The sequence below is a fragment of the Heteronotia binoei genome, chromosome 6 (assembly GCF_032191835.1).
Source record: "Heteronotia binoei isolate CCM8104 ecotype False Entrance Well chromosome 6, APGP_CSIRO_Hbin_v1, whole genome shotgun sequence".
In the NCBI taxonomy this organism is placed as follows: domain Eukaryota; kingdom Metazoa; phylum Chordata; class Lepidosauria; order Squamata; family Gekkonidae; genus Heteronotia; species Heteronotia binoei.
This window is the reverse complement of record NC_083228.1, coordinates 56,613,920-56,639,036: the sequence shown is the minus strand read 5'-3', so window position 1 is coordinate 56,639,036 and position 25,117 is coordinate 56,613,920. Positions and strand designations below refer to the sequence as shown.

At 41.6% G+C, this 25,117-nt stretch overlaps 1 protein-coding gene across 1 annotated transcript in view; it reads left to right on the top strand.

Annotated features, from left to right (window-relative positions):
* PLPP4 (phospholipid phosphatase 4) overlaps positions 1-25,117 on the top strand; it is a 146,008-nt gene that overhangs the window by 25,968 nt on the left and 94,923 nt on the right. The window contains exon 2 of the mRNA XM_060241514.1: positions 18,820-18,928. Coding sequence (XP_060097497.1) covers positions 18,820-18,928 — 109 coding nt within the window. The remainder of the gene's footprint in view (positions 1-18,819; positions 18,929-25,117) is intronic.

The following is a 25,117-nucleotide window of genomic DNA, read 5'->3' as shown; positions in this document are numbered from 1 at the left end:
GACTCTTTCTGGCTTGATTTGAATAGACTTGCTAATTACATGCTTTCTGTGTGACAGCTCAGAAAATCTCATCTAGTTTCCAAGAATTTCCCCATCTCCACAACAGTGATGTTGCACATATGTTTATGGAGGCATGTATATGCAGCTTATTCCATTACTGAATGGGAATGAGAGTTTCTCCTTCCAACCATAGCAGGGTTTTAAAATTGTTTTGTTTTAAGTTATGCACTAAGCCATCTTGTATATGTTTTTACACAGTAAATGCAGAAATATTTCAAACAAGAGCTGCTTGGAAATGTAATTTCTTACCCTCTCCCCACAAACATGGCCAGAAATGTTAAATCTGGTCTTGTGTGTTTGTGTGTGTGTGTGTGTGCATCTGGAAGTCCTGTTGACCTCTGGTGACTGACCCCTACTGGAGGATATTCAGAAAGGTGGCTGAATAGAGCCTGCCTTTGTCCTCCCAACTTGGTATTTCAAGAAGGTCTCCCATCCAAGTATTAACTACAGTTGACCCTGCTTAGCTTCTGAGATCTGATGAGATCAGGCTTGCTTGGGTTATCCAAGTCAGGGCACAGGTGTTAGATCTAGATGGAAAACAGTAACCACTGAAAACATCTCCAAAAATTGGTCAAATGACTGAAATGGAGAAAATATAAAATGAAGCACTGCTCACTTGGGTGGTCAGGTTGTGCTGTTCAGTCATCATCAAAGCCTTCCATCAATAGTAAACATCAGCATTAAGGAACTTGTGCATATGCCTACAAAGCAGGAAACTTTGTAGTATGCAACTTCACAGTGACCAATAACTTAATAGAAAGAACCAAGTGGGCAACCAGTTGAAGCAGTTGAACAAAGTAGAAATCAAGTCACACCTTTAAGACCAACCAATTTTTATTTAGAACGTAAGCTTCATGTGCTCTCAAGCACACTTCATCAGATGAGGAATCCAGCACAGTGAGCAAAGCCATACATAGCTGGTAGGCAGTGGCCCAGAATGCAACATGGTACAGATTTAAGAACCAATGACAGTGAAGTAAAATTATCTGGTAGGCAGTGGTTTAGAATGTAAAATAGTACAATGACAGAATAGTAAAATTAACAAATTGAGCAAACCTTTGATCTGAGTAGCATGAGCATGTGAAAGCAACAAAACAGTAGTATGTCAAAATGTGAGATTGTCTGTCAATGACAACGGGAGATGGGTTCAATATATACAATGGGATAAGCAACCAAAGTCCCTGTTTGAGTGTGTCAGTACAGCTAAAAGAGAAATACATTGGATAGTGATGTTCTTGTCCACCTAACTTACTTTTTAGCATGTAAACATAATTCTAGTTTGCCATAGGGAAAAGGAATACAATAAAATATAGTGAAAATGGGTAAAGCATATGTAATGAGATATACAGCCAATATCCCTATTTTGAGTATGTCAATACAAATAATTATACTGATACACAATTCTAAAGGAGAAACACATTGGAATACTGTGGATGTATAGCTATACTCACTGAGAGTGGGTTTAGCATCTGTAATGAGATAAAAAACCAATATCCCCGTTCAGTCCTTGGGAGGTGTTCGTTTCAAATTTCATAATAATTTGTATTTCAGCAATTTCTCTCTCCATTCTGTTCTTGAAGTTCCTTTGCAGCTACCTTGAGGTCACCCATTGAATGCTTTGGAAGGTTAACGTGTTCTCCCACAGGTTTCTCAGTTCTGTGATTCCTAATGTCAGATTTGTGTCCATTTATCCTTTGGTGGAGGGTTTGTCCTGTTTGCCCTATGTAGAGAACTGAAGGGCATTGTTGGCATTTAATGGCATATATAATGCTGGAAGATGAACAAGTGAATGAGCCTGAGATGGTATAGTTAATGTTAGGCCCAGTGATTGTGTTGTCTGGGTGTATGTGGCAGCAAAGTTGGCACTTGGGTTTGTTGCAAGCTCTGGTACCGGTGTCCATGCTCAGATGAGATGCTGTATTGTTGTGGGTGAGGAATTGTTTGAGGTTGGGGGGCTGTCTGTGTGCAAGAAAAGGTTTACCCCCCAGTGCTTTTGAAAGAGAGCTGTCACTGTCCAAAAGAGGTTTTAAGTTGGTGATGATACGTTGAACTGTTTGACGTTAAGAGTTGTGTGTGACCACTAGTGGTATTCTGTTATTTTCTCTCTTGGGTCTGTCTTGTATCAGGTTTTCTCTGGGTATCATTCTGGCTTTGTTGATCTGTGTCCTGACTTAATCAGGTGGGTACTTTAGTTCCAAAAAGGTTTGTTGTAGATCTCTCAGGTGAGAATCTCTGTCAGCAGGATTGGAGCAAATGCAGCTGTAGCGTAGAACGTGGCTATATACAATGGATTGTTTGGGGTGGTAGCTGGAGGCATGCAGGTATGTTTGTCGGTCAGTAGGTTTCCGGTATAAAATAGTGTCAATGCATCCATTGTTTAGTTTTACACTTTATACCAGCTATGTATGGCTCTGCTCAGCTATGTATGGCTTTGCTCACTGTGCTGGATTCCTCGTCTGATGAAGTGTGCTTAAGAGCACACGAAATCTTACGTTCTAAATAAAAATTGGTTGGTCTTAATAGAAAGAAGTCTTAACATTGCCTCTGGCACCTGTGAGTGCCTATTGTGCCTAATGTTGACTATGCATTTATTTTATGTTTTAAACTGGCGATAAATTTTAAGGGGTAGTGTTGTGGAATGTATAATATAGCTTTCCATCATGAACTGGACAATTTTGTACTTTGAATTGGGTGACTACAAACTGTGGTGATGCTGCTTCCCCCTCCCTTTTTTGCCATCTATCCACAGCTGACTTATGGCGACCCATAGTGTTTTCAAGGCAAGGGATGTTGTAAGGTGGTTTGCCATTACCTTCCTCTGCAATGTGACCCTGGCATTCCTTGGTGGTCTCTCATCTAAATACGAGCCAGGGGCAATCCTGCTTTGCTTTCAAGATCAAGATCCTGCTTAGCTTTCAACATCAGGCTAGGTCTATCCAGGTTGAGGAAGTGAAGATTTTGGACAAAGTTCTTCCCTTGATCTGAATTTTTTAGATGCCCTGCTGTCTGAATTAATGACTCCTGCCGGATGAGTTTGCAGAAGTCAACATCAGTTCATGTCCTGTTCTTGCAAGCCTCTCACTGTGGTTTGAAGTAGTGCAAAGCTGAGACACATCTTCCATTTCTGTAAAAACTAGTAACAAATAAGGCTTCTGTAGTTTGGATGACCTTTACAAGCAGAGAGAGGCATAGACAGCAGACTACTTCACCGCCTACTGCATTCAACATGACAAGAGTTTTACAAAACCATTTAATTGATTCATTTCCTTTGGTTATCTAAAGATCAGTTGGACTGTCTCAGTCCTTAATAAATTTTGTCTGTTTTTGAGATGAAAATCATAATTGGTATTCCTTATAACTGGAGTAATTTACCATAACCAGGTTAGTTAGGGTAATGAGAAAATAAGATGTAATAAATCATGAACAGAAAAATAGTAAATGAATGGATATAAGCTATGAGTACAAACTGTAGCACTTTTATTTCATTATTTTCCAAAGGTTTTTGCATATGAAGTGTCACATAGTGATGAGAATTAGAGTTCACAGTTTTAGAACTGTTCCTGATCTTTACTGAGCTTAGCAAAAATGAAAGTATCTTTAACTTCGTTACCGAGCAAGGGTACTGCCAAAGCCTTCCTGGCTGAATTTCCTTTGGAAGTAATTTATTTCTTCTGCTTTCTTCCAAATATCTTCTGGGTGTAAACTTCTCAAGCTGAAATAATGCAAAGCCAGAGACATGCAAACAGGCAACATTGTTTAAATTTATGTAACACTCCAGGGCTACTGCTACTATGCAGCTCAAATACCCATAAGAATATATGTGTATGTAACAAATTAAAGTTTTATTGGGAAGAGCGTTCTAATAAATCTGACCCAGGAGAGCAAATGTCTTGAGTCTAAGGCCATTCTTATTTTTTTCTGAAAATGTTTTATTATTAAGAACTGTATTATTAAGAACAATAAAGCTGTTCTGTAGCTTTCATGAATGAGAATCTGAATTCTCCCTCAAAGTAGTTAAACTGTAGTAAAGGCAAAGGAGTTTCTCTTCTTCTCTCTGTTGAAGAACCTTTCTGACTATCCCCTGTCAAAAAACACTAACTCCAAATATCTTCTGTCTCAGAAACCAACTCTTTGGCTACTAAGCCAAATAAAAAACCTAATGCAAAAGACCTTTTCCCTTCCATAGCAGGTCCTTTTATTTCTCTAGCAGCTGATTGCTAGCTGGTCACAGAGTGTATAGAGCAACCAATCATGTTAGTTCTCCACTCAAGTGAAAATTAGATCCTAAATTCCCTGACTCTCAGAGATTAGCAGTATTTTAAAAGCTTGCTTTCCTAGTGTGATCTATCACATCTGGGCTATCCAGATCAGGGCAATGCAATTCAGAAGCTGTCATTTAGTGGTTCTCCAGCATTTGACTTGGTATGGTCATCCTGCTGCTGCACCCTAAAGCCTCTAATTTACCTGCTTGCTTCATTGATTCTGGCTCATTTGGTGAAGTGTAAATTCAGTTGCCTGTATCTTAAGAGATGTCTAGGCTATCACATTTATGATGCATGACATTTGCCTCTATCCTAAGAGATGTCTAGGCCATCACATTTATGATGCATGAAAGCACTTTCCATTTAATAATCATGAGATGAATGCATGATCAAGTGTGGGAAAGTACGGATGACATCCTGCAGTTGATCTATGCCCATCAAACTCAGAGGTGCTGTGTAGTCACTTGCTTATTCAGCCATTTGCCTGTACATTTTCCCCTCTGATGTACGGAGTGCTTATTCAGCAGTTGCAGCTACTTCTCCTGGCCTTTTAAAATTAGGAAAGGCAGCTGTGGTAACACAGGGTGGAGCAAAGTTTGTTTCTATGCAACCATGCAAGACCACATTTTAAATGGTTCAGTGATCCTGCTGTCAGAGAGGCAGCATGGACAGTACCCCATGGCTGGAAAAGCATTGTGGCCGTGGGACAATGGCTGAGGACAGAGGGGATAAAGTGCGCAATCACCTATCACTTACAGAGAATTTCTGCCCTGAGAATTTCATAACTGTAACTAAGGGATCTATAACTGAAGAGGTAAATTATTTTCCAAGTGATAACTTGATGTGATGGGCATACAACCACATGGAGAGATGATCATTGGTGTTGCCCATTTACTGAGCTGAAAGCCTGATCTCTGAAATTGTTGCAATATATGTCCATGCTATGTGCTCTCAGCTGCTTTCTGATGGCATGTTGCTGTGATAAGTTACCATGTGGTAAATGGTAGTCTGTATTCACTTTCTGCATGTGGAGAAGGCAGGATGATGATAGTGATATTTTTGTTTTTGTTTTTTTTAATTTTTTAGGCTCTCATATCTGTTGGAGCTGCAAGTAGTAATATAATCACCAACATTCTTCTGCTGTATTTGTGCTTCTCAATTCTGTTTGCAACATCTGTTGTAACTCTGCTCGAAATGTCATTTACTTTAGAACTTACATCCTGATGTACCAGCTTTGGACACTGCTTGGGCTTATGTTTTGAACTTAATTATGCTTATGTTTTGAACTTAATTCAATTTCTCAGTTCTTCATTCTGATTGGATTCCCTGTTTATTGACCCTGTTATTACTAGCTTTCTTGTCTAGACTCTGCTTCCTATTGCAATCTACATTATTTGTTCCCAGTAGCCGTCACTGCTGTCAGTCTTTGTGTATGCATGTGTTAAAAGCTATCTGTAATTATGAGGTTTGCTAAGAATAAAAACAAGGCAGCAGGGCTTTCATTTCCAAAACAATTTTTGAATTATCTCTTCACAGTGTTTTTGGTGAATATTAAAATGCCCTTTGTTCCTAAGGTCAATCAAAGGCAATGAAGCTGTGTTAGATTTATAGGCTGATAATCAGCAGTGAGAGTAAATACCACACAATATTTTGTTCATAAACATATTATGCTGCATTTCACAGTATACAAGAAAGGACAAAATGTTATTTGTATGTGTATATCATATGGTAATTTTTTTCTGCTCAGGTGGAAATTATATAGAGGTAGACCATATTTTGTCCTGGTGGAAGGTCTTTCCATCAACAGAAAAGGTTTTGTGTTTTTTTTTTTTTTGTTTCAAGGATGCGGGTTTTCCCCCACTGCAGACCCGTACTTTCGGGCCCCTGCTGTTTCCAGAGGTCTGTGAACCCAGTAGCATGATTGGGGGGCACCACAGGCTGCAGATGAATGGGAATTTCATTTACTAGAGCATCACTGTGCTCATAGTAGACAGGGTCCACTTCATGATTTGGACACTTTTAGCATGCATTAGCGCAAGAAGTGCTTTATCAGTGATTAATGAGTATTTGACCGTATTTAATAAAAAAGGGTAATTTTGTTGTGTCTAATATTGTTTAAATTCTTGCTTCCTCTTTGACTTTGAATATTTTCTTTATAAGCCAACATTTCAATAAGTTTGGCAAATTGTGACAAATGGCTTCAGCGTAAGATTCTAGGTGAGACTACTGTTAGAGGTTGGGTCTGTAAAACTGATGGCAGTCCAGCCAGTGCAGGTGTTGGTGATCTGTGATAGCTGTAATTCCAGAGAAACCCTCAACAAAGAGAGAGATGAAGCACCTATCGTGAATGCATATATCAGTAAATTGTTTTTTGGGGGTGAGTTCGGAGGGGGGGTGTCTGAGGAAAATTGTAGGGTATCATTTGCCATTTATAAGCAGGTAATTATTGAACAGCTCTGTCCTTGTGACTTGCTGTAAAAACTAAAGTTCTCTCATACTTTGTGCAGGTCCTGTGTACTGTATATTTGGGATGTAATGAAAACAACCAGGAATGACATTTTAAAATGGGGATTCTTCTACACAATTCCAGCATTCATTTGTACAGGACACATTTCCTGCATCTTCAAATGCCTGTTATTTAGTACAAGTGATAGATGAGTGTGTTTCATGTCTCATGTTTGTCTATGTTGTTCTTCTGCTGCGTATCTTTCTCCCTTTATGTCCTTTCCATAGTAATGCATAGTACATAAGAACATAAAAAGAGCCCTCCTGGATCAGACAAATACTTCGCCTAGTCCAACATCCTATCTCACACAGTGGTCAACCAGTTCTTCCAGAGGGCTGAGGCCTTATCCTGGTGTTGTCACCTGAATCTGAGATTCAGAAGTTGTAGTGTCTCTGTGTGGTGGTTCACCTCAGTCACCATGGCTAGTAGCTGCTGATAAGACTTATCCTCCATGATTTTCCTTTTAAAGCTGTTTATTCCTGTGAAATCCTGTGAATTCCACATTTTAATCATACTCTGTATGAAAGAGAGAGAGAGAACCACACACATAATGTAGATGGTGGCCCTCATTCTTGCAGAGGTAGTATAGCTGAGCTTTTATGCATTGAAACCTCTGTGTGGGGACAGTCACCATGATATATTAGCACAGTGACTCAGTTTCCCCTGAAAGTTCTGCATATGCTTTCCCTGATCTCTCCAGTCAAGTAGCCAGGAAGTGGCTTGGCGGAAACAACAAGAAAAAAAATCTGCCAGCTACAATATTTTCATAACAGCAGGTGGCAATGTATTGTGACTGTCCTGAAAGAACACCCTTCCTCTGGGTAACCTTCTGCAAATATAAAATTATCTTATTTTAGTAACACAACTGGTCAACAGTATTTGACTAAATGTAATAGAATCCTTACAACTTTCTTGTGGCAAACAGAATGGCAGTGATAAACCACAGGCATCTGTACTTATCTTGCTTTGCCAGTGCCCCCAACAATTATATCCAACCTCTTTGGTCAGCTTTTCATCAAAGCAGCTATCACAAATTTAATAGTTGGCATTTACTTGCAAAGTATACAAAGGCGGATTTTTTTGAGATATTTTAAATATGTATCAAAGGGGCCCTAACAGCAATGTATTTATAGTGCTTGTGTTCAAGACACCCTAAATAAAAGCAAGGCATGATAAGTTATATACCTCTGATCTTATCAGAGAACAGTTTTCATTATATGTGGTTATAATTTAGGAAGGACATCTGGCCTTGGGAGCTTTGCACACATACAGTATTCTGAGTATACCCTTGTTTTCCATGTTTCTGGATCTTCTAGCACAGATGTGTCAAATGTTTGCCTTTTGGGTCAGAACCAACCCACCCAGGGATTTAATCAGACTCCTGGGGCTTTTTCTCCCCTCTCCTCCCCCTCCTGTCCTTACCATTTGAAGCTCCCAGGCTGACAAAGTTCCCTGTTCTTTCAGTTCCCTGCCTCTTCTACCTTGTCTTTTCAGGCTGAAACAGGAATCAAAGCTGCAAGGAAACCATGGCATGGATTTTTCCGTTAAAGTCTCTGTGCTCAGATAGATAGGGCCCAGAGACCTAATGGAAAATCCATTTCATGTTTTCCTTGCAACTTTGTCTGTGCTGAAATGTGTTTCAGCATTCCTATAAGACAGCTGAAGATCATACTTCCTAGAGTTGTGTGCTTGCAAATCAAGGATTGATGCTTTGAGCCAGCTTGTCTTTGCTCAGTGGACCTGACCTAGTGAGTATACCCTGAGAACCCACAGCCAAAAGAACATATTACACTGGAGAGCCTTTGCCAATCTGAGTAGACCTTTGAGTGGGTGAGATAAGCTTGCAATGCCATTTCATTGTTTTTCCAGGCAGGGCTGGCGCATGGGAGTAGGCAGGGTAGGTGGCTGCCTAGGGCACTACCCCACCTGGGGGCACTACCAGGTGCCCCCTTACTCCCCTTTGCCCACACAGAGCACTCCTCTGAGCCTGCCTTGAAGGCAGGCTCGGAGGACCACTGCACAGTGCACTGTGCCCTTTGGAGGCTTCCCTGCACCGCGCTGTTCGGAGGCTTCCAAGGAAGCTTCCGAAGAGTGTAGCACAGGGGAAAGTGATTGTGCAGCAGCACTCTTGTGTGCCGCCCATTGTTCTCTCATCCCCCACTCGCCGGCCTTCACAATGACATCACTTTAAGGAGCAAAAAGCTCCATAAAGGGAGCTTGCAGGGGGAGGGGGCATGGCACAGGGGTCTGCCTCGAGCGGCAGAACCCCTAGCACCAGGGCTGGTCCCGGGCTCAGAACATTTTATATTTTTAGTTTCTGCTGTGATCCTTGTGTTTTTTCTTGATGTTTTATTTTAAAAATTGCATTTCCAAATCCCACTATTCCCCCACCTTTCATCTTTTCCCATTTTATATTTTTCGTTTCTGCTGTGATTCTTGTGATTTTTCTTCATGTTTTATTTTAAAAATTGCATTTTCCGACCTTCCCATTTTAAACAAAATATTGTAAGAGTTAAAGCATGGTTACATTTTAAGTTAAAACATATCTTTAATTGTGTTTGTCTGTGTCCTTTATAAAGTTTATATCTTCACTACCTCACATTATATTTTATGACACACATGGCCTAGTCCCATGAAGTCCCATTTGTGTCAGATCTGGCTCTCCTAACAAATGAGTTTGGCACCCCTGTAGCACTTATGAGAAATGAAGAAGGATTTCTGGAATTTGCAGCAGGTGCAAATAAACTGGAGGAGAAGAACTGTATTCTTTCTCACAGAACTGGATACATCATGTATTATGGGGAAACAAAATGAAACTTTCTCACTCTCTAATCTCTGTTGATGACTGTTGTACAGAGTAAGAAGGCAGGCAGGGAAAGAGAGAGGGAGTGCAGCCTGAATGTGCTGAGGTGAGTGGAACCATGCTTTTTCACCCACTTACTCATTTCCATTGTAGTTTACCCTTTGTAAGTTAATGAAACCCAATCAGATGCAGATGCTGTGGCTTTCTGAATGTCCTCTCCTCAATACCATTCCATGGTGTATGTCTTGGATCCTTCAAGATTCTTGTCTATATGAAGGCAATTCCTTCTTTGTTATGAGGTTCATAAGACATACTGAGTTTATTTTCCAGTACCTCTTCTTCCCCTTGTTCAGCAGCCTCCAAAGATTAAGGTTGCTTTCAGTTGTAGGTCTCTCATGTTCAGGGTTCTCTGGCTCCCATCTTTACTGAAGCCAGTCTGGAGTCCCTTGTTTCTGAAGGCTAGCATGATGTCACAGTGCTGGTAAATCTAGGGCCTTTTAAAAATTCATTTGAGTGGACATTTGCTGTCCCAAACATATTTTTGGTAAGCCTCTCGGGCTGGAACCTGAATCAGGCCTTGAATTAATGAACTCTATTCACTGAAAGTCCTATATTCAAAAACCACATCATTTCTTAGTAGGCAAAATAAACAAATGATGGTGTAGTTAACCAGCAGGTAGTCATAAATTGTAAGCATTTGTCCCAGTCAGAGGAAAAATTGCTGAAATACCTGCAACAGTTAAGTGCTAGATCTTCAAATGGGGAAATGAAATTCAAGAGAAGTGGCCTGACTGGCAGTTGCCCAGTGCAGATGTTCAAGGGGTGTGTGTATGTACATATGAGAGAGAGAGAGAATATGTCAACACAGAACCTGCAGGAGTCCTCACAGCACCCCTTCCTCCCATTTCACTGGCAGGGTGTTCACTGTTCCATGGCAGTCATGTAATTCCTCTGCTGTCCAGGGGCCTGGCCTTGCACTTGCTATATTTGCAAAACCCATTGAGCAAAGTAAAATGGGAGTTCACTTTTTTGTTCTTCAAAAGATATATGAGTTTTAAACATACCTTGGGAATTATCTTTTGATAGTTTGTTTTCTGACCCTGAAGCTCAATTTAAGATATTGCATGTAGCCACCTGCGACACTTTTAAAAAACATAGTTCTGAATTGAATTCTTAACACTGAACAATGTCAGGAAAGACTGACTTCTGATTTTGCATTTAAGAAGAAGAAGAAGAAGATATTGGATTTATATCCCGCCCTCCACTCCGAAGAGTCTCAGAGCGGCTCACAATCTCCTTTACCTTCCTCCCCCACAACAGACACCCTGTGAGGTGGGCGGGGCTGGAGAGGGCTCTCACAGCAGCTGCCCTTTCAAGGACAACCTCTGCCAGATCTATGGCTGACCCAAGGCCATGCTAGCAGGTGCAAGTGGAGGAGTGGGGAATCAAACCCGGTTCTCCCAGATAAGAGACCACACACTTAACCACACACTTAACCACTACACCAAACTTAAAAGTGAATAAATATTTTATCTCCAACTGCAGTTAGCTTAAATTCATTTAAACTCTTTTGTACTGGAGTCAGAGAATCCTTTGGGATTGCAGGGGTCTCTAAATCACTTACAGCTCAGACTTGTGCCTGTTTACTCAGATGTAAATCTCAGAGAGTTCAGTGGGGTTTTTACCTCACTGGCATTCATAGGATTGAGGCTTTAGTTTGGTAGGTTGGGATCTGAATATAATTTGTAGGCTTAGATCTGTTTCTTAGAGGTGATGTTTCTCAAAGCCTTTCAATGCCTGTATGAAAGTTGCATTAGGTGCCAAAGCCTGCTAGGTTTGTATTTAAAGCACAGTTCTTGCCTTTCTTTGTATTTTTCTTTCTATTGCTTTATAATTTTACATCTGTATGCTCTTCTCTATCCTGTTTTTTTTGTTCTCAGTTTGGGTTATCACCATTACAGCTATCGTACTTATTAGGGAGTGCCGTGGCGCAGAGTGGTAAAGCTGCAGTGCGGCAGTCCAAGCTCTGCTCACGACCTGCATTTGATCCCAGCGGAAGCTGGGTTCAGGTAGCCGAATCAAGATTGACTCAGTCTTCCATCCTTCTGAGGTCGGTAAAATGAGTACCCAGCTTGCTGTGTGGAAAGTGTAGATGACTGGGGAAGGCAATTGCAAACCACACCGTAAAAAAGTCTGCTGTGAAAACATCATTATGCAACGTCACCCCAAAGTTGGAAATGATTGGTGCTTGCATAGGGGATACCTTTACCTTTTACAACCTAGTCCAGTACTTTCCACAAAGCTAAGCAGAAGCATAACAAGTCTTGTACTTCCTTTAGTTTGTGTTCATTTGGGAGAAGCTTCCCACATCACCAAATGTACTAGATGCAACTGTGCCTTTCATATTTCATCAGAATCTCACTGGAATTCTTGTTTTTCCCCTTCCTGCTTGGTTGATGGTCACAATCTTTGAGATTGCAGCTGCCTGCTTTCAGTTCCTAAAATAACATTACCAGGGATTTATCGAAAGTATTGCTAAAAAAAGTTCCAATAACACAAAATATCAAAAATAAGAAACATTTTATTTTATTTTATTTTATTTTAATTAATTTATTTTATTTTATTTATATCCCACCCTCCCTGCCAAGGCAGGCTCAGGATGGCTATGATATGTGGTAATCATTAATACAAGTGGGAGTGTCTATTTTAAAAGCATCCTCTGCATCTGTTAGATGTCTGTAGGCATTAAACTCCCCTTTTCCATCAGAAATGGAAGAGTTTCTGAAGTCTTTAGCTTAAAGAGGTAATGGACAATCCTGGGTTGTATAGCTGCCTTCTAAAGAATAGTGATATGCTTCTAGTTCTTCAGGAAAAAAACACACTGTGACTCTTTTGAGAAAGAACACTAACTGGATTTGTGCTTTGAGTGTCTCTAGGGTTTGCGGAGTATCTATTTTTTCTGGTGAAAATCCAGTGAGATAGCTGGTTATCTTTCACAACTGTTGTTACAAATAATATGTCTTAACTTGAGGGGATGATACTTTTTTTTTTTAAAGCCCCCTAAAATTGATACCAGCAGTAAATCCTTGAACTTAAATCCAGGGCTCTTCAGATGAAAGTTGTATAACCAACAGGAAAAAATGCTAAGTTTTACCATATAGACATTTGTAAAGACCAGCATTGCTCCTGTATGAATTTGTCCATTCAGTGAGATCTTCCATTGCCTTTCTGTGGATCCTGCTGCCCCTTCCTTCTACTGTCTAAGTGAGTGTTTGGCTGGGACAGATTATTTTGGTTTAGGATAGAATATACTATGCAGGGGTGGCCAAATTTGCTTAATATAAGAGCCACATTGAATAAATGTTTGAGAGCCACAAGACACAAGCATCTGATGTTTGAAAGATGGAAGGAAGCAAGGGGGGAGAGGTGGAAAGAAAGCAACTTTAACTTTAAATGCATTCTCCAAGCTGCCAGCTGGCTTGGCTTGGAGAAGTGATTTAAAAAGAGAAATGTCTTCTCCAAGTCAGCCCATGGGATGGTGGGGAGCAAGAGCAACACAGTATGTGTGGATGAGCCACATGTGGCTCCTTAGCTGCAGTTTGGCCACCCCTAGAATATAGGTTTGACCAAAGAAGAGTTGGTGGGATCATAAGGAATGAGCAAATTATTGTGGTTTACATTTTACATGATGGAGATCTTGTGATGGAGGAAGAAACAGAGTGGTTTCAGAAAAACATCTTACTAAAATGAGTATAAATTGGGGGGGAGTCAAGTGAAATTCACCACCACTTACTGTTTGTAAAGTGATGATTTAATGATTTGACTACTTGCTGTAATTTTATTTTGTTGGAATGTTTATTCTGATAAATTGTCTGTTCAAAGAAGTTAACTACTTGGAAGAGACAGATCATTTTAATCTTTGGACTAAATGCTTTGTGTGCAGTTGTAAGGCAGATATTAAAATATTACAAATACCCATAAGTTTTCTTTGAAATGTTAAATTATTAACTTGGGTTTCTGCAAATAGAAAATAATACCTTGGGTTTCCAACATGTGAACTTTATGCAAACATTCAGCTATCAAAAAGGCATTGACTTGTTCATTGGAAAGTCTTGTTAAAGTTTTCCAAACAATGTGTTGCACATCTGGTGTTAATATTTCCAATATTAATCTAAATTTTCATGCTGGTATTTTTAGCATTTCACAAAGCACACAGACACCCGAACAAAATCTTGATAAAATTTTACTTTCTCGCTTTCTATGATTTTTTTTTTAAAAAAACCTGTTTACTGGGAGAATCTCCTAGTATTAAAAACCTACTAAAAGTCAGCAAATGTTGCACTGGCTTAATGGTATCTGTATCTGGGTCTCAGATTTGAAATGTTTGCTCATAGACTTCAGCAAATACACATTTCTTCACAGAACTCTACAGAAAGGGCAGAAGAGCAAAGTAAATATTTTGCATTCAATAACCAAACTATACTTTGCAGAGTACAATATGACATTTTGGTTTGGGGATCCAAGGTGAAATTCCAGACGTATTCTTCTTCACTGAACAAAAAAAAGCAGTCCCCTTCTGAAAGCCTCCTGTATGCTACCACTGAAACACAGGAATGCTTTTGGAATCCCAGCATGCCTCAGGCTCGGGGCTCAGTAGTTGGGGAATTCCTGGTGTAAGAGTGGAAATGCTTGTTTGCATCTAAACGCTTCTTTGTAACTTGCCAGGTCCCCTCTTTGTTGCAGTGGGCAGATTTGGGGGGCATTCTGGGGGGGTTGTGTCGATGACAGAGAAGATGCTCTGGTTTTAGGGCAAAACTCTGGGTTTTTCTGCTTTAAAACCATTGAGTTTGCCCCCAAAACAGAGCATCACTGTGCAATGTCCCCAGTATAATGATATCAAGTGATGTCATCATATCAGGGATGCCATGGCAACAACATCACGGTTTGGGGGTGGGATTTGGAAGCCAAAGTCCCTGAAAATGGGGGAATGCCTGCTGGGTTCTGGGGGTGATAACCCTATTTCTGACCTTTGTCATTTTGAAAGAAACATGTCACTCTGACATGTTAATTCAGACACTGTGAGATTTGAGTAGTCATAATTTTTCTGTTTTATTACCCATTTGAAGCTGGAACTGTATGTCATGCATGGGCAAAGATGCTACCAAAATTGCAACTCATATCAGATTCTTCCTTGTAGTATCTCAAAAACTTTGCCCTGTGATCTGATGTTATTATCTTATTCACTTTGAAAAAGAAAGAACCATTTTTTGCTTTTGTTTTTGGTGGCATAGAATATATAATTCTGGCCTGCCTTCCAAGTCACATCAGGGGCCTAGGGTCCAGCAAACAGGTTTCATGGTATTTTTCTTTTAATTGATGTTAATAAAATATAAGCCTTGAAGGTATTAATCTTTCACCAAGCTCCCACAGCAGGATTCTTCAGACTGCTAATGTTCTGTTTGTATATGCAAGGAACAGCATTTTAGGGGCATGTGAATCTGTAGCCAGACGAACAAGGTTAGAATTTCACTCTCTGCATACAGGACCAGCTCTCCCACTAGGCAAACTAGGTGGTTGCCTAGGGCGCTGAGAGGCAGGGGGCACTGAATTGGGCTCCCCCCCACCTCCGGTGCCCAAGGCAACCAGCTAGTTTGCCTCCCCCCTGTGGCTGCCACCAGCATCCTCCTGCCCACCATCACACTCTGCTCGCTACCACGGCCGCTGCTGCTTGCTCTGTTCGCATGCCCCCTCTCCACGCTTGCCATGACTACAGTCCTACTGGCTTATCACAGCCTGCGCCTGTGCATTTGGTTAAATGTGCAGGTGTGGGCAGCGAGCGCGGGAGGGGGATGAGTGAGCAAAGCGCAGCAGTGGTGGGGGGAGAGTGGAGCATGGCTGCGACGGGCCGGAGAAGGTTGGTGGCGGCCACAGCAACAGGGGAAGAGCAAAGTGCAGTGATGGGCAGGAGGTGGCTGGTGGCAGCCGTGGGGGGGGGGAGCATGGCGGGTGGGCGAGCGGAGCGTGCCAAGGGGCACCGGTGGGGAATGCCTACCTAGGGCGCTATTTGCTCTCAAGCCAGCGCTGTCTGCATGCAGAAACCTTGTCTGCAGAAAGTCCGTGTTGAACCAAAGCCAGTATCTATAGCCTAATCCCCAAATTCCACCCCCCCTCAGACACTTTTCATCAGGATGATTTCCTTTCTCCCCTTTTCTTCAATTTTGACTTGAATCCATAATTTGACCATTTCTTATAGACAGCAGAGGAAGCATCCCATAAAGCAATGGGACAATAATAAATCTAGTAAATGATGTGGTTGTGACATTTGCCTCTGAATTACAGCAAAATATCATATAGCTCTAAACCATTTGCCATTTGCTGAACCAGATGTTGTAGCCAGGGTGGTATAGTGGTTAAAGTGTTGGACAAGGATCTTGGAGAGCCAGGTTCAAATCTCCACTCTGCCATGGAGAATGACCTTGAGTCAGTCACACACAATCAGCCTAACCTACTTCACAGGGATTTTGTGAGTATAAAATGGAGGCGAAGAGAATAATGTAAGCTGCTGTGGATTCCTGTTGGGGACAAAGGCAGCATATAAATGAAGTAAATAAAATAAATACATGCAATACTATGTCATGCCATCTTCTTGACCCCACCATCTAGTTTTGTAATCTGAGACCCGTAGCAAACCTGGAGATTTATTGAACTTCTGGAGAACCTTAAATGCAATTTTTCAGCCATATGTTAGACATGAGCTTTAAACGTCATATAGTTTAAATTATAATGAGTGTTTGGGAAGTTGAGAATTCGATGCTTGCAGCCTGCAGCAACCCTGCTAGGCTGCAGTAGCAAGGTTTGCCTCCCTGGGAGGGAAGGGAGGATCTACAGCTCATTTAGGCATGTATTTGAGGGGGCAGGGCCGGGCCATTGTAACAGTCAGACCTCTGCTCCCTGCTTCAGTCTTGCCGACAATCGGCCCTCCCGCCAGCCCTGTTTGTTATGTAAGCGATTGCTCGTTGTCTCATGTTTGGGGGGCTGGGTAGGAATTTTTTGCTCCCCAGTTGATTGGCAGTTGCTGGGGTGTGTTTTTTGCCTACCCTACATAGCAAAACAGTGGAATGTGGATTTGGCTATTGGGAGGTGCTGTTAAATAGGTTGGTCACTTTAGTTTGGCAGGTTTTTCTGGACTAGGGTACTATGCGACTAGGGGAGGACCATGAAGCATCCCCCTTTTGGGGAATTTGGGGTCTGGTATGATCAACCTTGGGGTTTGATGACCCGGGGTGGAGAGAATGCAGACTGTCCCGGAGGCTCGACTAGAGGGTGCCTTCCATTGAGACGTGCGTCTGGTGGTTGGGCCCTCTGGGGCGTGCCTCCCGGCTGGGCTGGCCTAGCAGGAGCTGCGTCACACAGCTCTGGCTGGGGGCTGGGTCTCTCACCCGTGAACGGCAGGGTTGCGGTCTGTTGAGACCCCTGGCCCTGACCAGGCCGCAGTTTGGGTGCCCTTGCCATTTTATTATGATGATTAATAAAGTGGCCCATTATTTATACCAATGCATTGTGTCCGACTCTTCATTCCGACTTGGGAGGCAAAAAGCCTGTGAATCATCCAGCCTGATCCAAAAAGGTAGAATCCTTTACACTGATACTTTCCTAATGCCAGTATAGCAGACTTTTTCTTTGGGAGACAACATTAGCAAGAGAGGTCAGTTAGAAAACATACAGCAGACCATATCATTCTGGAATACTCTGGAGCAGAATGGCCGAGGGTTAGAGAATTTGAAGAGGGACCCCTGAATAATTAATGAATACCTCAATAATAATAATAATGGAAAATATGGTTGTGCCTTCAAAAGAGAATGTCTGATGCAACATTTAGAGTGATTGTTAAGAGGCCCCTTAGAGGAGCGTCTGCTAAACTGTTAAAACCAGACAGGCTAAGGGTGTGAATCCAAGATAACAGGGTCCACGCAGAGAAGGAGCTTCTTGCTGATAACACAGGGGGACAGAGCAGGGGAAAACTACAACAAATTACTGGAAGTAAAGCAGAAGGTGGAACATTTGAATTAGATAAGAGGGGGTTTGTCTGCTTGTTTTGGGGATGAATAAAAATGGTCAGAAGGCTGATGATTTTAACGTAGTCATTTTGAGCTTATGCTGATGTCAAAGTAAAATACCTCGCTTCAAACCAAGCAATGTGTGGGCCTTCGTTATTTACCTGTTACAAATTCAAGGACAGACAAGTCTTGCACAATGCATAATACCTTGTTATTTGTTTAGAAGTGGTCTGAAAGCATATTTTGTTGTTAGTTCTGGATTGAGTTAGGATTGGTATAACATTAATGTGTCAGTAGTCAAGGATAAGATTAAGTACATCTATATTACTGCATGGAATCAAACATAGATTTGTGCTGCAGACATACAATGTGTGTTTCATCAAAGGAAACCGCAATACAAACAACAAAGTGAAAGAGCCACAAAGCTTCAAGGCAGAGGTGCTTGGGGAACAAATAATTACTGTAATAATAGCAACTCCCATCACTCTATTTTCACCTTCAGTTTGAACTGAACTTTTGTTTAAATGCACTCTGCTTGGGTAGAACTTCCTGTAGACTTGCGTGTAAGTGGACCATTTTGATACAAGGGGAATGCTGATGTTTGAAAACAAAGTTGACATTCTTAACAGTGCAGTTAAGATACGTTTGTTTGTGACTTCTAATACTTAGTCACCAAATTGCACATTTCCCATGTGTTATGAAAAATGTGGATTCTCGTAGATGCATGTATCAGGAACAATTTACATGTTATAGATGCTATTGCTTTACATTGTTAAAAATAAATACTATTGCAGTGGTTGAGTATGTTGCTACTATCATTTTCATTGTGGAATAAAAACCCTCATTTTATACAACAAGCAATATGGCAGAAGGAACTGGTGTTTTTAAATGTGCAGTAGTTGGGTTTTGCTTGAATTTGCATTTGTAGTAGGTGTTGGTATGTAATCAATCATGTGGACTTGAGGTGAGAAAAGGGAAACAAATAAACCTTTTGGGTGTTACCTTGGAGGGAGGACATTCAAATTATAGTATTTTACTAGTGGCAACAGGGATTCTTCTGTAATACACTCTTTGAGATTTCTTTTTCTTGGTATATGATAAAACAGTGTTCTCTTTATTGCTTTGTTTTAGTTTTACAGAATTTTTGGATCCATTCCAGAGAGTTATTCAGCCGGAAGAGATCTGGCTCTATAAAAATCCTTTGGTAGAATCTGACAACATACCAACACGCCTCATGTTTGTAAGTACTAGAGATTTCATGATTGTTTGAAAGACTGTATGAGGCTCACTTGGTTGCATGCAAGCTAATATGAAGATAGAGATAAGTTGTTGTTGGGGGGCAGAATGAATCTCACTTGCATCTAAAAGCTGCTGTGGTGTTATTGAGTTGAACAGGAATTTGCACATTAGTCTGTATGAAATTTATCTAAACGAGGAGTCCCTAACATGTAGTCCATAGGCACCATGGTGTAGGGTTGATTTTGGGAAGCCCCACCCCTGAACAGCCCCCTCCTTTGTCAGCATCTTTGGTGCAGTGACATCATCTAGAAGTGACATCATCACACTGGATGTTTTAGCGATTTGGGGGGAAACTCTGTGGTTAGCATAGGGCCAGAATTCTAGACCATCCATGTGTGACATGCCTGGCATGATTACATCACTTCCAGGTGATGTCATTGTGCTGCAGACACTTTGCATGAGTACATGTGCATCCCAGAATGAACTCAGGAGCCCCCTGCTGGAAGCCAGGTAAGACCTGGCAACCCTACTCTGGTGCCTGACACAGGAGAAGCTTGTGCCCAGCAGGCCTACATGTTGTCCAGGAGAGTTTAGATCGGCTCTGCAGTTTGTGAAAAAATGATGTTTCAGTGGCTAGAGCAGCAGATTTTCACTTCTGAGTATAAGCTGCTCCCAGGCCTTGGTGGTTATCCTCCCTTCCCACCTTTTCTGCCTGGAGTGGGGGGAGGGAGGAGAAAAGCTCACTGCTCCATAAGACAGCAGGCTTAATCTGGTTGTGGGCATTCTACAGCCCAGCACCAGAAAAAGCCAATCAGCCTGAATGGGAGAAGGAAGAAAAAGCCTGCCCAATACCTGCCAGATGGCTCTTGTCTCCAACATTACTGATGTTCTCCTAGACTACATGGGAGGGCAGAGAAAGGCGCTTCTTCCAACCCCAATCCTGCCTCCACCAGTGGCGCTGCTGCAGCCAGAGAAAACAAGATGGTCTGTCATTTCTGCTCAAACTTGCTGTCATTGTCTTATCCTTGTGCTGCTGCAGCTGACTGGGGAGCAAAGCAAGATAGCAGGCTTGAGTGTAGGTGCAAAGCCCCCCTCTAAGCCCTCAGCCATCTGGTTTCCTTTTAGTTTAAGCAGCAGTGCCCAGCACAAAAGCAGACTGGCTGGCTTGAAGGGGGGAAGAAGTAAAGCCCTTCTCTTCTCTTCCCATCTCCGCTAAGCCAGCTACTTTCCATCCCAAGCAGCAGAGCCTAGGATGAAAGCAGGCTGGTTGTCCTGAAGGGGAGGGGATAAAGCCCTTCTCTTGAGCACCTGGGAGGAAAGCTGGCTGGCTAGTTTGAATTTGGGTGCAACAGTCCCCCACAGCCCACTCCCAGCCAGCTGGCTACTTTGCATTCAGGGGCAAAAGCATATTGGCTGACTTGAAGAAGCAGAGGAGTAAACTCCTACCCCCCCCCCCCCCAACCACCTGCAGCAACACCTGGGCTAAAAGCACACTGGCTACTTGAAGAGTGGGGGAAGAGCCTGCAGGGCCTGCAAGACCACTCTTTTAAAGATGGCCTTCACCTAAATATGGAGTTAAGTTAGATCCGCTGTTGACGTTTCCGCCACTAAATTTACTGAAGGTTTGAGATGTAGCACCATAAATCTTAATTTTTAATAGCAATGTTGGTTTTAAATGATGGTTTTATTAATGTACTATTTATTGAATTGTATGAATGTTTTGTTGTATATTGATTTACATGTTGTGAGCCACCCTGAGCCTGCTTCGGCAGGGAGGGCGGGATTCAAATAAAATGTATTATTATTATTATTATTATTATTATTATTATTATTATTATTATTATTATTAGTAAAGCTGCTTTTTCTAGCGCCTGAGAGGAAAGCTGTCTATCCCGAGTGAGATGTTTGTATGCAGAGTTCTTCTCCTTCCTTGTCCCGAGTACCACAACAGGGCTGATGGCTTTGTGACTTTTTATTTGTGAGGGGTGTGGGAATCTCACACTGTTGACAAGGTTATAGTGGAGGGGGGAAAAGGGGGGAGTCTTTTAAAAAAGGAGATCTTGCAATCCTCCTTAGATTTACATGCAAATAAAGACTATTCTTATTTCACCCAATTTTGCTTATGATGGACTTTGTGTTGTTAAAGACTATGGGGGCCTTTATTGTGGAGTTTTAATATGGTGTTCATGTTTATTTTAAGCAATATATTTTGAGTTTTGTAATATATATTTTGGTATCTCTTCAAAAATCATTTATAGTCCTAACAATAGCTGATCAGAATCTCTCTTTCTGTACACATCACATATGCAATGAGCTCTGGTCAGTCTTTCAGCGCCAACTGTCATTGTTAAAAGAAATCACACAGGCTGAAAATCCCTGGGAGAGAAGGGCTCATCTAAAGCAAAGAGAAGCCAGGAGAATTGTTTTCCCTTTTGCATAAATGTGTTAGATGCTTGCAAAATGAAAATAGACAGCCAGATGAGGGTTTCTTAGCTGGCACATATATGGTTATTTTGTGTGCATGCAAGGAAATATTTTGAAACATGTTAATTTTAAAAAGACATCCTGTTAAACAGAGCTTCTGTCTGAAATGCTGAAGAGTTATGTATTAACCTCATTCTCTGACTTTTTGTAGTTGATTCTGCCTCTAATGGTAGTCATTTTGTAGTTGTGCCCACCACCTTCTGTCAGCATTCCAGATGTGCCTGCAAGCTAAAAAAGACTGGGGACCCATGCTCTAAGCAATCTCAAGTTTTGGTTTGTTCAGGTTTTCTCTTTATAAATGGCTGGGTATGCCATTGCATCAGTAGGTTTACAGGACCTAAGACTGGCCTAGTTAAAGGGCTATGAATTAAATTGGGGTTCTGTTATCCTGTCTGGCATGTCTTGCCTAACATCAGTTTTTAAAACTATCATTTATGTCCTGCCTCTCCCCATGTGTGAGCTAAAGGCCATTTACATAGGATTCCCAGGAGGTCTCTCACTAGAGCAGTGACCAGATCCAGACGTGCTTTGCTTCAGCAGCATTACTGCACCTCATGTCTGTTCCATCCCTTTCCTCCCCAGCTTAATCTTTGTACCATTGCTGTCTCTGTTGAAGTGTTTAAGGGATTGACAGGAATGGATAAGAAAACTTGAGATACTTAGACTAAGGAGCTGTCTAGACTAATATTCTATTCTTTTCCTAGTACAGATGGTAGATCTGATCCAAAGAGGGATTGTGCTAGACTACCATCTGGTTTCTTGCTTTCTTTTATGAACTCCATGAATTGTCTTGGAACTGTCATGAAATCAGTTTGCAGCAAATTAGGATAAACAAGTGGTACCTGGAAACATCCTTTACTGTGGTCAGCTCCACACTGAACATGGTAAACAACCTTGCCGGAAAACCAAATGCCCATGCAACAAATGTATTAGTTATAGTCAGGTCTGTAGCCACGGTGGGGCATTTCAGGGTGATACTCTCCCACCAAATTAACCCTGCCCCTTCATTTCTTATCCTTCCCGGTCCCCCCTCCCTCCCCCAGAGCCCGGATGAGCTGCTATGCCTCTCTGACTGTTGAAGAGGCATAGGCTCGCTAGGTCTTCCTGCTTCTGCAACTGAAGTTGGCTGCAGAAGCAGGAAGAATACCCAACAAACGCATGCCTTTTCAAAGTCAGAGAGGCATGGAAAAAGGTCTTCCTGCTTCCACAGCTGACTTTGACTGCAGAAATAGGAAGAATACCCAATAAACAGCCATATCAGAAAAGCACCTTAAGTACTTGGGCTTTGATGTATCAGTAATTTTCCACTAAGAAAAAGTACTTCATAGACAAAACAGATTGTCTAAACTCTCGGCAGTGCTTTTCCTGGGAGATAGGAAACAGAATGAGGGTCTGCAGTAGGAAAATTCCCCCCTCCCCTGTTCTGCTCACAGAAAATTGCTGTTGGATCCATCTCATTATGTGTATATCACAACTAAGGGTGCCAGATCCTCACTGGCCACCAGCAGGGACTGGGGGTGGGGGCTGGGGGCTGGGTTTTCAAATCCAGGTTGGGAAACTTGTGGAAATGTGAGGATTGAGTCTGGGAAGGACAGGTACCTCAGTGAGGTATAATGTCATATAGTCTACCCTCCAAAGGATCCATTTTCTCCCAGGGAACTAACTAAAGTAGTTTGGAGATGAGCTGTTATTCCAGGAGATCCCACCTGAGGTCTGCATCCCTATCAGGCACATATCTCTTTCATTTTATTCTACTCTGGAATCATACCTGAATACAAAAATATGTCATATGAAGTAGAGGCCAGTTGGAGGATAGAGATGAAGAGAAACATTCCACATTCTTTATCTTGGTAAATTGATAACTTTCTTCTGTGGGGGGGCATGGTTTCCTTTCCTTCTTCAAAAGTAAGAAAACCCAGCTGTTCACGTCCATTGCAAGGCAGCATTATTCAGTAGTCCAAACTAGTCCCATGCCATTGCAAATACCATCAAGGAATGAAGTAACCCCTGTGAAAATCATTATTTTTCTGTATACACATTAAATCTTATCTACTGGTAGTTTTTCCTAAAATAAGGAGAGAAGAAACTCTAGGTGTTTTCAAAAGAGGATTTGCCTGACTCTGGTCTGTTTGGAGAGTCAGTTTGGTGTAGTATGCGAACTCTTATCTTGGAGAACCGGGTTTGATTTCCCAATCCTTCACTTGTAGCTGCTGGAATGGCCTTGAGTCAGCCATAGCTCTTGCAGGAGTTGTCCTTGAAAGGGCAGCTTCTGTGAGAGCTCTCTCAGCCCCACCCACCTCACAGGGTGTCTGTTGTGGGGAGGAAGGTAAAAGAGATTGTGAGATTTGGAGTGGAGGGCATAATATGTATCCAATATCATCATCATCATCTCCTCCTCCTCTGACAGACAGGATGAATAATGAATGCATTTTTGTCTAAATGGAGTTTTGCCCATGAAAGCTATCCTGGAAGATGGCACTGCAGGAACAGAAAACATTGCTTGGAATTATCTAAGGCAGATGTAAGGATTACTTTATAGTTGTTATTCCATAAAGGGAAAAATCTCCTATCAAGGGCAATAATCAGTCTTAGCTTCTCTAGCTAATAAAATATGCACAACAATATCCTAGATGTATGATATAGTGTGGCATGTATAATTGCATTTGTATACTTATATGGATCACAGTGTAGTCTGTCCTCCTACAATTCTTACTACTTGTTTTCCTACTTTTATACGGTGGTTAAGTACAGGGTATAATGTTGGGTGACCGTAGCTAGCTAGATTTAACACTACTATTATTGTATCAGCTCCTGGGAGATACTGACCTGTTACCAGTGCTGGGTTGATGCATGCATTTCAGCTTATGAAAAGCAGAACAAAGAAGAAAAGTAGATAAGCATCAGAACCTCTGTTTTTCTTCTATAATGAGCTGACTGGGACTAAGCTGGGGTCCAGGTCTGGCACACAGAAGCTCTGCATTAGCTGTTGTTGTCAAATCACTGCACATAAACCCCAAGACATTAAACTTCCAATTTGTTCAGTCAAAGTGAGGCAGAGTAAGTACATCTTCCCAATGATCTTTCAATTTGTGTCTGTGAGAACATTTTCACAGTGATGCGCTAAATCGTTTTGTTGCAAAAAAGAAGAAGTGCCATCTAATTAGTCTATTTTATTTTATTAGAACTCTACCAAAGAGTGATATTTCAGCTGCTGTTGCTATGTTCAAAAGAATTGCTAAGACAGTAACACACCTAATTCCAGCAGTCATGTTTACTAGAATCATAGAATTAGAAGGGACCTCCACGGTCATCTGGTCCAACCCAGAGTCATCTAATCCACTGTCAAGACAGTGTGCGATTGCAATAAAAAAGGCCAACTCCATGCTGACAATTATTAGGAAGGGAATTGAAAACAAATCAGCCAGTCTCATAATGCCCCTGTATAAATCGATGGTGCGGTCTCATTTGGAGTACTGTGTGCAATTCTGGTCACCGCACCTCAAAAAGGATATTATAGCATTGGAAAAAGTCCAGAAAAGGGCAACTAGAATGATTAAAGGTTTAGAACACTTTCCCTATGAAGAAAGGTTAAAATGCTTGGGGCTCTTTAGCTTGGAGAAACGTCGACTGCGGGGTGACATGATATACAAGATAATGCATGGGATGGGGAAAGTAGAGAAAGAAGTCCTTTTCTCCCTTTCTCACA